This window comes from Juglans regia, chromosome 13 (assembly GCF_001411555.2).
Source record: "Juglans regia cultivar Chandler chromosome 13, Walnut 2.0, whole genome shotgun sequence".
NCBI classification, from domain to species: Eukaryota; Viridiplantae; Streptophyta; class Magnoliopsida; order Fagales; family Juglandaceae; genus Juglans; species Juglans regia.
The window spans coordinates 23,195,156-23,205,540 of NC_049913.1; the positions used below are offsets into that span (position 1 = coordinate 23,195,156).

At 35.8% G+C, this 10,385-nt stretch overlaps 1 protein-coding gene and 1 non-coding gene across 2 annotated transcripts; both read left to right on the forward strand.

Moving 5' to 3' along the window:
• Window positions 1–1,864: 1,864 nt before the first annotated feature.
• On the forward strand, window positions 1,865–1,936 carry TRNAP-AGG. The gene has a single exon. It is a non-coding gene; the product is annotated as a tRNA-Pro (tRNA).
• Window positions 1,937–1,999: 63 nt separating this feature from the next.
• On the forward strand, window positions 2,000–9,802 carry LOC108988518 (E3 ubiquitin ligase BIG BROTHER-related). The gene is made up of 7 exons (XM_018961799.2): window positions 2,000–2,519; window positions 3,126–3,498; window positions 3,608–3,648; window positions 6,089–6,130; window positions 6,226–6,347; window positions 6,424–6,532; window positions 9,493–9,802. The coding sequence occupies exons 1-7, from the start codon at window positions 2,265–2,267 to the stop codon at window positions 9,538–9,540; spliced, it is 990 nt and encodes a 329-aa protein (XP_018817344.1). The 5' UTR covers window positions 2,000–2,264; the 3' UTR covers window positions 9,541–9,802.
• Window positions 9,803–10,385: the final 583 nt, after the last annotated feature.

The window sequence follows — 10,385 nt, forward strand, 5'->3', positions numbered from 1 at the left end:
GGTAAGATAACGAAATAATTTCAATCAATGAAAAACTAAACCTTCTTTTCTAAAAAATAGTTTCCACTAAAAAATTTTGGAAACTAATTTAAAAATAACACTCTGATGTTCCTCTCCACATATTCTTTCCTCGTTCGATCTTCCTCCCTTGTTTTTTTAAAAATTCTTCAAATATTTTTAATTTTATATATTTCAATTTTTAAAGTTATAATTTCTTCGACATTTGTGTATTTTGATCTTTTTTTTTTTAAGTTTTTAGTTTAAATTTTTAAGAATTTTATTTTTTAATTTTGTGACACGTGACAGTCATGTGACTTGCCACGTCAACATATTTAACAATTTAATTTTTGACAAAATGACTAGCTTGATCTATCTTAAAAGCATATATAGATTAGGTTTTAATTTCTAACAAAATGACTAATTTTAATTTTAAGACACCTGATAATGTGATGTGTGTATGCTTTATTATTATCAAGGTTCTAGCAATTGTTAACATCATATTTTGTACGCCTGGGTAAAGTTCTAGGAACTCGAGATGAGATCTTCACCTGCAAACATAAAGAAGAAAGTGTGCTCGGGCTTGTCTGGGAGCCTCCTATGCCTAAGTTAGTCTCCTCGTACGTATTGTGATAACTTTTTTGTTTAGAGTTCATAGATAGTTCTTTATACCTGGGTGGGGGGCATTTATACTAAGTCCCCGGGGAACATTCTGTTCATTGTGTTAGGTTCAGCTGTCCCACCTGTGTTTATAATTGTCTGGACATTTAATGCGACGTGGTCCTCTAAGGCATGGTCATTAATGTGGCGTGGCTCCTGTAATGACGTCATTGATGCAGCGTAGCTCCCTGGGCGAGTCCCGGCGGTGGGTGAATTGGGTAGTCACTTCTGGTCCCATCCGTCAGAGAATGAAGGGTCGTTTGCATCTTCCGTCCATCTACTAACGTAATTCCTCGAGTGTAGGTGTAACATGGAAGACCAGAGTCGATGGTTCCCATCTCTCCCCTGTGTATGATTCCCACGTTACTCATCTTTACTCTGATTTGACCTCGGGATCTGGACCCCTTTGGATGGCTTTGGGGCCTTGGAATACAGGAACTCAGGCTGGGCTGGGACCTAGTGTTGAGCTTAGGCCCAACCAGAATGAGTTGTGAGGGAAATATCCCTCCCATTAATGATCATCAATTAAAATACATAAAAAGTAATTTGCATAGACTAATTTTGTATTTACCCTATTTAATATATGAATAATGTTAAATACAGTTTTATGATGTGCAAGTCTTGTGCATTTCCTGTTTTAAAAAAAAGGGATCTACCATTAAAAAAATAATTTTTTTTTTATGTGAGTTCCATATTTACTTATTTTTTTTAAATAGAATGCGCGGAACTTGCAAATTCTAAGATTACAAATATTATTTTTCTTAATAAATATAAATATAAATATAAATATATATATATATATATATAATGGCTTAGAGAAATAATATTTATATTCATAGAATGCGCAACTCCTTTTAAAAAAAAGTGAGTAAATATGAAACTCACATGAAAAAAATTAATTTTTTAATAATAAACTCTATTTTTTTTTAAAATGAGTACGTGATACTTGCATAACATATGACTGTATCTAACATTACTCTTCATGCACTAAAGAACAAAAACGTTTTCAATAAAATATTCTCACGCGATAACCAAATACGACAAAAGCATTTGTTTCTTAGAAACAAAATGGTTAACGACACTGCGTCACGTATTGAGATTAGTGTTTTTGGGGGTAAAAGGACGTATTGACATTATAAATTCAAAATGAATAGAAGTCGTCTAATCTAGTAGAGCTTAATAATATTAAATGCAAACAACAAAACATGGGCATTTGGTCTAGTGGTATGATTCTCGCTTAGGGTGCGAGAGGTCCCGAGTTCAATTCTCGGAATGCCCCCTCCCTCCTCTTTATTTTGCCATTTATATCAATTATTTATATGTTTTATTTTTTTCACTTCGTACCTAGAAACGGTGGGTGCCGATTTTTGAACTGAGCATTAACAAAGCTTAGCACTGTTGCTTCCATTTCTGTCTCTCTTTCTCTCTCCAATCGTCAGAAAGCCATCAGATTCTTGAATAATTCCCTGTCATTTCGTCAATTCGAATCTTTGTTTCGTACACGCACGCGCGCACACATATATACAAACGCACGCTTCATCTCCAATAATTCCTTGGGGCTCGTCTTCTGTTGGTGTTTCCGCTCTGATCTTTCTTTCTTTCTTTCCATGGAGAACAACGACAACAACCACGGCGTCAACAAACCGAACACCAACCACAACAATAGCGATGGCCAAGAACACGAAGACAACCCTAATCATATGAATGTTGAGGAGCGGCAACAACAACAGGAACATGAAGAAGAAGAAGAGGGAAGTGAATCCGACGTGGAACATCAGCCACCTCAGCCCTCCAGAACCCCCTTTACTAATCTCAGTCAGGTCGATGCTGACCTCGCTCTCGCTCGTGCCCTTCAAGAACAGGTGTCCCTCCCTTCCCTTCCCTTCCCTCCGGAAACCCCCCTATATTAATCTCAGTAGGTTAGGTTGTATGGGAAACACCGGATTGGAAAATTAGATTTAGACATTTGCGGTGGTTGGGCGAATTCGGAACTTTGTCTATCTATTTTAGGTTTTTTTCTCCGTTTTGCCGTAAATCAAACACAGCTTAAGACAAAATATGTTATATTCTACTACTTTCTTTTTTGCTCGGTTTCGGTTTTTCTTTGTTGCCAATTAATCCCAACTCGGAAGTTGTTCCTGTAGAATGAAATGACCATTTTAGGTTCTGTTTGGTTACTGAGAAAACTTTGGGGAGCAAAGTTAGCATTTTTGTGTTTTAGTTCCCGACTGTTGTAACGCTTGAAAACCCAATGAAATCCAATTTTTTTACCCAAATGTTACTATTTCGCTATCAACACACAAATCTTGGGGTATATTATCTCCCAGTTGATTACTTGTCTCTCCAATTTCATTTTTTGATAAGTTTGTCTCTCCAATTTCTTACTGCTTAGTGAGTGGTCTCGATTGCTTTTTGATGATTTTTTATATGCTTGTTGTTTCATTGGTGTTGGTTGGGTTATGGATTAGGAAAGGGCATATATGATGCTGCGAATGAATAATGAAGGAAGTGATTATGGAAGTTGGGAAGGCGGAAGCTATGTGCTTGATGATGAGGAAAATTTCAATGATCCCCATGATGACAGTGATGGGGACGACGATGATGATGACGATGTCGAGGACGAGGAGGATGGTGAGGAGAGATACGATGGAAGCAATGTTGATGATGATGAGGATGCTTTTGATGTGCATGCTCATGACGAGCCTGGAGAGAATAATAACCCCAGCATTGAATTTGATCCGGCTGCCTTTTCGAGTGATGAGGCCTATGCAAGAGCCCTACAGGATGCTGAAGACAGAGAAATGGCTGCTAGGTTGTTGGCCCTTGCAGGGATAAATGATGGTGAGTGTTCCTAGTGTTTTTGGCTATTCTAGCGCTCTTTTTACAATGCTTTCTGGAGTTTTAACGTTTTGCAATGGTTAGGGCGTCTAATAACTCTCCATCATTGCAGGGGAAGCTGAGGACATAGAGGATCATGGTGGTAACTCCCAGGTATCTATCTCAATAATAATGGAAGTAGAAAAGGCATCACTTTCTTTTATTTTCCTTTCTATTCACAGATAAACTGCAAGCACATACACGCAGCTCAGGCCAGCAGTATTAATCTCACCCATCTACCTATAAGTACAGCCTAGTGATGTGTAAATCACGATCCTTTTCTGATTATGATATGTTTCTCATATTTTTGAGGGTTGGATAGGAGCTGTCACAAATGTAGGATAGGATGGAAAATCAGATACTTTAGTCTAATGTCCATCTATTCATTATGTAAGAGATAGGTGATGGGTTGAAATAATAAACCCAATTTAGAAATGTATCAGCGTTATTCCAGCATCAGACTGGTGAGAAGAGGGATGTTTGATAGAGCTGAAGTGATTCAATGAATGACCAATGTTTTTGCTCTCAAAACAGAATTCTGTATGTATTATGGAATGGAGGTACATGAGTGAGTTGGTTCAGGCCTTAACTATCAGTGAATCTATGACCGATATAAAAAAAACAATCAGTGAATCTATGCAACCATGGATCAGGTAAAACCGTAAAACCGTAAAAGGTCAAAACCGTTGTTCTCATGATGCAGGAGGTTGTGATGTTATTTTTCTTTTTCTAAAGGTCATGGTATACCAAGTGACTCTTCTGCTGTGAACCAGTTTTTAACCTGGTGCACTTGTGCCTAGGCTGACCATTATTTGGCTTATTAAAATACAGCCTGAAAGTAAAAGCGGCATGTGTTTTCAGTAGATCATCATCTTTCGACTTTCCCTATCTCTTATTTCTAAAGAATTCTGCTTTCCCTAGAAATTGGATTACCTTCTGATGAGAACTCACTATATTGACAGCATAGAAGTTAATTCGAATTTACTTGTTAAGTTTCAAGAGAACAAACTTAGAGATAGATCTCTCGGTGTAGTTTAGAATAAAAGATGTCTATAGATAACTAGTACAAACATATTTTATTGAATCTAACAATTCTTTGACTCGTAGTGGAGACAGGGGCATCTAAAAAGATTAATGGCAATGAGACGTGCCATCTAGTTTATCTTAGTTTCAGCCGATGATGCATATTGTGTAGTAGATTTAGGAACATGGGGTAAATTTATTTTCATCTAGATAATCTGACATGCCAGAACGTGGTCATAAAAAGGTCATATGGAGGTTATTGAATAGTTGGAAAGTCTAGGATCAATATTTTACATCTTTGCTGGGTCTTGATGGATGATGGATAATGGTATTCAGGCTAGGTCTAGCCTGTGATGGCTGCGAAAGTTTGTTATGTTGACGAATGGCATATAGTTATTTGCTGGAACTTTGCCGGGTTTTGATTCTCCACTTGCAAACATGTTGACTTTGAATGTTTTGAGACTAAGATGTCAAATGCATTTCTGATGAGCTGATCAAATTTCTGATATGCATGTCAGCATGCTTTCCCTAGTATTCTTGCTGTATATACTGTTTGATTTTTATATTTTCTTCAGTTTCCCCCCTTTTTAGGTATCTTCGGTAACTTTTATGTATAGAAATATATTATTCCCTTATTTTATAGACTGCAATAGTTTCCCAAAGATAATAAGCTTTTTCCCTCTCATTGATCAATAGGCAGCTACTCAAGTGAAGCCATTTATGGTCAGATACTATTATTTCCTTTTTATAGATTACAATTGTTTACAATAGAACTCCCCACCCCCCGGCGGCAGGAAAAATGAAAGAAAATTCCTTTTATTTTTGAAAAATAAAAAAAATGACTCAAAGGAGTGAGTTTTTAGTGCTGTTTGTTACCTATCGAAAATAATCATCGAGTGCTGTTTGTTAATGTGATCTAAACGGGGATCTAACTCTGGGCTGGCAATGCTGTTAATTTTATATTTCAATAATTCAATCAGGAGGTAGCAAGAAAAATTATCTGACCCAGATGTATTAAAACGGCACTAAGTTATACTTATATCCCAACACATGGTAAAGCTTGCAAAATGCTTCGATGTACCTTGGATGATCCATCTTAAGTGAGATGCAACTTAATCAGGACATCATCCGTTTTTTTTTTCAATGTTCAGGCTGGAATAGAAATCTCTTCTTTTTGGTGTTAATCAATTACTTATGTCAGTTCTTTTGCTGTGACGACTGTAGTATGCTTTACATGTTATATTTCTTGTGTAGTGTTTTTTTTTTTTTTTTTTTTTAACTTATAAAAAAAATGTTACATTTTTTAACTTTTAGAGTATGTATATTATGCTCGACAAGTTAGAACCATAAAGGATCAAGGAAGGAGCCCCATTTTTTTAGTAATGTCAAAGTTAGGGTTTCATTCCTGGTTTAGCTTGCTTTTAGAGGACCGTCACCATAAATTTTGTTATATTCGTTTGTTATTATTGTTATGTTTGCTTGTGTTTTAGTTAAATCTGCTTTACATCAATTCGTCTTGCCCATGCTGCAGGACACATGGGAGGAGGTTGATCCTGACGAGCTTTCCTATGAGGTAAACTGGGTTTGTTTGGATCCAAGTGCCTTTGGTGAACTTTTTTTTTGGGTGGGTTGTTTTACTTCCCTTAAGATATGATTTAATTAATTCAGGAGTTGATTGCGCTTAGTGAAGTGGTTGGAACTGAGAGCAGAGGGCTTTCAGCTGATACACTTGCCTCTTTGCCTTCGGTAAATTACAAGTCTGGAAGCAGTCAAAATGGAAGCAATGATTCGTATGTACACTAAACCATTTTTTTGTAGGTTATATAATGGTTCCCCTATCATTAATTCTTTGTGTTCGTGTTTCAGGTGTGTCATTTGCCGGCTGGACTATGAGGATGGTGAAACCTTAACGGTGCTTTCTTGCAAACATTCCTATCATTCTGAATGCATAAACAATTGGTTGAAAATAAACAAGGTATTACCATATAGTTTTTATTTTGTACTCTACGAATAAAATTATCATAGTTCTGAATGGAACTTCTGGGTCATCTTTAAGGAAAATGATCTGTATAAGCCCAATACAAGCTTTTTGAAAAAAAGTGAAACCCACGCAAAAAGCTCGCTTTTTAGTTTTCTATGGTTGGTCCCACTTTTTTTTTAAAGAGCCTGCATGAGGCTTGTACACCCCGGACCTATATCTAGCATTACTCCTTGCCCATGCTTTCTAGTTGCACAACCTCTGCAAGGTGGCAGGCTTTCTACCTGTTTCTTAGTTGCTTACCATTCAAAGGATATTTTTCCTCACTAGAATTTACGTTCCCTATGGATTTATCTAAAGAAAAAGAATGTTCCCTACAGGGTCGAGGGGAATATATATTTTTTTGATAGGTAATCAAGAAATTTTATTCATAGGAAAAGGAGGCATAGCCCAAGTGCACAATGTATACATGATATAGATAAACATAGTTATTGCTTGGAATGTTCTGCTACTGCAGCGAGCTAATGAAATGAAATCTGATGTGGCATTGATGTGAAAGATATTGAAATGTGAAAGGTATAGAGGCACCATCTTCCAAACAGCCGCAATTTGTTGATTGCCTTGAATACCTCTCCAACAAACCAAAAGATTCACCACCCTCTTGGGCATCACTCAAGCAATCCCAAGCCTAACATAAACCTCCATCCCATAAAGCCTTTACCACATCACAAAGGTGAAAAAGGTGATCTGCCAATTCTCCACACATTTTGCATATAAAGCACCAATCCATTACAACAAAACGACGCTTTCTCATCTTATCAATAGTTAGAATTTTCCCATGAGAAGCCAACCAACCAAAAAAAGCCACCTTGAGAGGCACTTTGCTTCTCCAAATATTTTTCAAAGGAAACTCAGTAGAAAGTAAATAAGAAAAAAGCGCATCTGGCAACAAATTTCAAGAAAACAAGCCACCATGGTATTTTTGCATTTTGTACTCAGTTCTTTATATACAACACTTCTCTACTCTTGAATCCGATGTATGGACAACTTCTGCATTTGACATAGTGCCATATCTATCATTAATTTTTTTTGTTTTGTATGTTTGTTTTTTTTGTTTAAACTCCTCATATAATGAAAGTACAGGTCTCCCTCTTGCATATTGTATGTCTTAGAGCCAATGCAAATTCAAGGCAGGACTGGCTAAAAGGAGAGCTGGCTTAGTAGTCTGCTGCTTCCTGCAAAATAACTTGTCATTCTTCTGTTGAATAGTAGTTGGAGTTTTTATTCCGTAGCATGTCATCAACACAATAAATTGCCCCATTTCCAATTTCTTGTTTACCTGAAAAAGAACCTTATAAATCAGTGGGGTTAACCCACTAATTTAGTGCACGAGTATTGTGAGGTTTTATTAATCTCTTCCTTAGTAAGCTAATGCTGTATTATCACTTAGGGAGTCTGTATTTCCACAACTTGATATGTTGCTTCACGCCCATATCTAGCCTCCTCAAGGGACAGGAATATCTCACAGATGCGGGCCCCAGGTGTCCACATGTGTGTTAAGGGGTGGGAAGTTACAATAATGAATTTGGAAATAACATATCCCTTTCACTTCACATAGAAAATCTCCTAGGAACTCAGGTAATTTAATGTTTAATATCACTTGGCTTTGACAGGTCAATGCAGTTGAATGGATCTTCTAGTTTCTAAATTTATCCTTTTTCCTATATCAAGTCCATGACATATAGATGATAGCAAGACCACCATCAAAGGATTTTATTCTTCCAGTTGTACAGTGGACAGCCTTTTTTGCTTAAAAGGATGTAAATTATGGCGAAAAGGGTCTTTTGCTTCATTAATACTACAAATTTTCATCTGGCTTTCCTATAGAAGAAGAAAAGTTGTTGGAGACAATTTTTATTAGCTTGATGCCTTAGATCATCTGTCAGGGAAGGGCTTTAAAAGATATGCGTATAACATGTTATACATTTGTCCTGTAATTTTTAATTATAGTACGAGTGAGTTCTAATCTAGGTCTATGATATTCATTTTCTTCAATACCTTTGATTGAAGAAACCCTTGAAAATGGTGGGATTTCGGTAGGAAGCAATAGAATACAATAAGAAGAATTTTAAGGTGTCAATTAGGGTTGTAAGACTGTCTTGACCGGAAAAACTGACCGGACTGGACCGATATTCTTATTAGTTGGTCTCGGGGTGTGATTTTTTTGGACAGGACCGAGATCAATCGAATCTGTATATATATATATATTTAAATGTTATATATATAATATTATTTTATATAGTAATTGTATAAATTAATTATCTAATTTTCATCCAAGGGATCACCATGGACCATATATACAATGAAATTATTTAATATTCATTAACCATATATAAAATGTTAAAGAGATATCACTTAATTTTAATTTTACTAATTTTATTAATTTTTTGTCAAAAAAAAAAGAAAAAAAAAAGAAAAAAGAGAGAAAAAATATTCATGGACCGAATTGGACTGAGTGGACCGACTGAATTGATAGCTAACGGTCTGGTCCGGCAAAAATGATGGACTGAAATTTTCGGTTTACGCCCCTAGACTGTCAATGCTCCTGAAGTGGCACTTCCCCTGAAGAAGGTACCGAATGGTGAGGTAAGGTTGCACTTCCCCTAAAGAAGGTGCCAAGTTAAAGGAAATTTTAGTTGTGAAATTAGAATGTAGACACTCTTTACTGCTTTTGTGTTGATTTACTTCCATGGGAGTATTCTTGATGCTTCTTCGTGAGTAGCATTGGCCTGAACTCTCTCTCTCTCTCTCTCTCAAGATAGATTTGTAGTTTTTGAATTTGTGCAATAACTCTGATATCTTAATGTTGCAATATTTTTGTATCACTAATGTTTGGCCTAAAAGTTAGGAGCCACGACAGTCTGTCTGCTGCATCATGACTTGCCCTGTGAATGCAGGTCTGCCCTGTTTGCAGTGCTGAGGTTTCCATATGCGGCAACAGCTAGTTGGAGTCGAAGACTACATGCATTGGTTAACACAACTTTGGTCATAGCTCTTGTTTAAATGTGCATAAAGTTCTCCCTAGTATTGGAAAGAAGGCGTGTGCCTAGTTGTCTCCATGTCTCGAAGTGAAATTGCACAGTTGAAAATGGTTTTCTATACTTATTACATATGGCGAATCTTTGAGGGTTATCTCTGATTGACCATGGTTCATTTATACAAATGGCTAAACAGTATACATGACTGCTCTGTGGCTTTGATTGAAAAGCATTGATGGATGAAAACTTGTTTTTATCTTTAGAAGATGTTTGGATTAAAAGGGAAAAAAAATTCTAACATGGTTAGGTTCTGAGGATAATAAGCAACATAATGCTCGATTTCTTTGTCTACGAAGGGTCGTTTGGAATTTGAGATGGTTTCAACTTATCTCATCTCATTTCCTTCCCAAGCATTACTTAAATATAAGTATTTTTCAATTTCAAATCTTAATTTTTTTATCTAATAATTAAAACTTTTCTCAATTTTCAAACAAAACATAAAAAAATAATTCAACTTTTTCAAATATCAAAATAAAAATTATATTTTAACAATTTTTTAATTTTATAGTATTTTAATTTAACTCTCTCTCTCATTTCACAAAATCTAATAAAATATTTTAATTTAAACTATTTCATTATTATTCACAAATTATTTCACTATTATTAACTGATTTTTCATCTCATATCATTTTTCAAGTATCCTGTCTAATTGTTAGGTTAGGTTATGGTGCATTCAATGTAATAATGTTTTATTATTTTGTAAGCTGCCTATTATTTCTCAACTGATTTCCTTTTGCATATCACAATTTGCC

What these genes read in the sequence shown, in the direction of transcription:
- LOC108988518 (XM_018961799.2), top strand. Translation starts at nt 2,265, where the DNA reads ATGGAGAACAACGACAACAACCACGGCGTCAACAAACCGAACACCAAC. An exon ending in CCTTGCAGGGATAAATGATG is followed by an intron (nt 3,499 to 3,607) that starts GTGAGTGTTCCT and finishes CCATCATTGCAG; the next exon opens with GGGAAGCTGAGGACATAGAG. An exon ending in CTGACGAGCTTTCCTATGAG is followed by an intron (nt 6,131 to 6,225) that starts GTAAACTGGGTT and finishes TAATTAATTCAG; the next exon opens with GAGTTGATTGCGCTTAGTGA.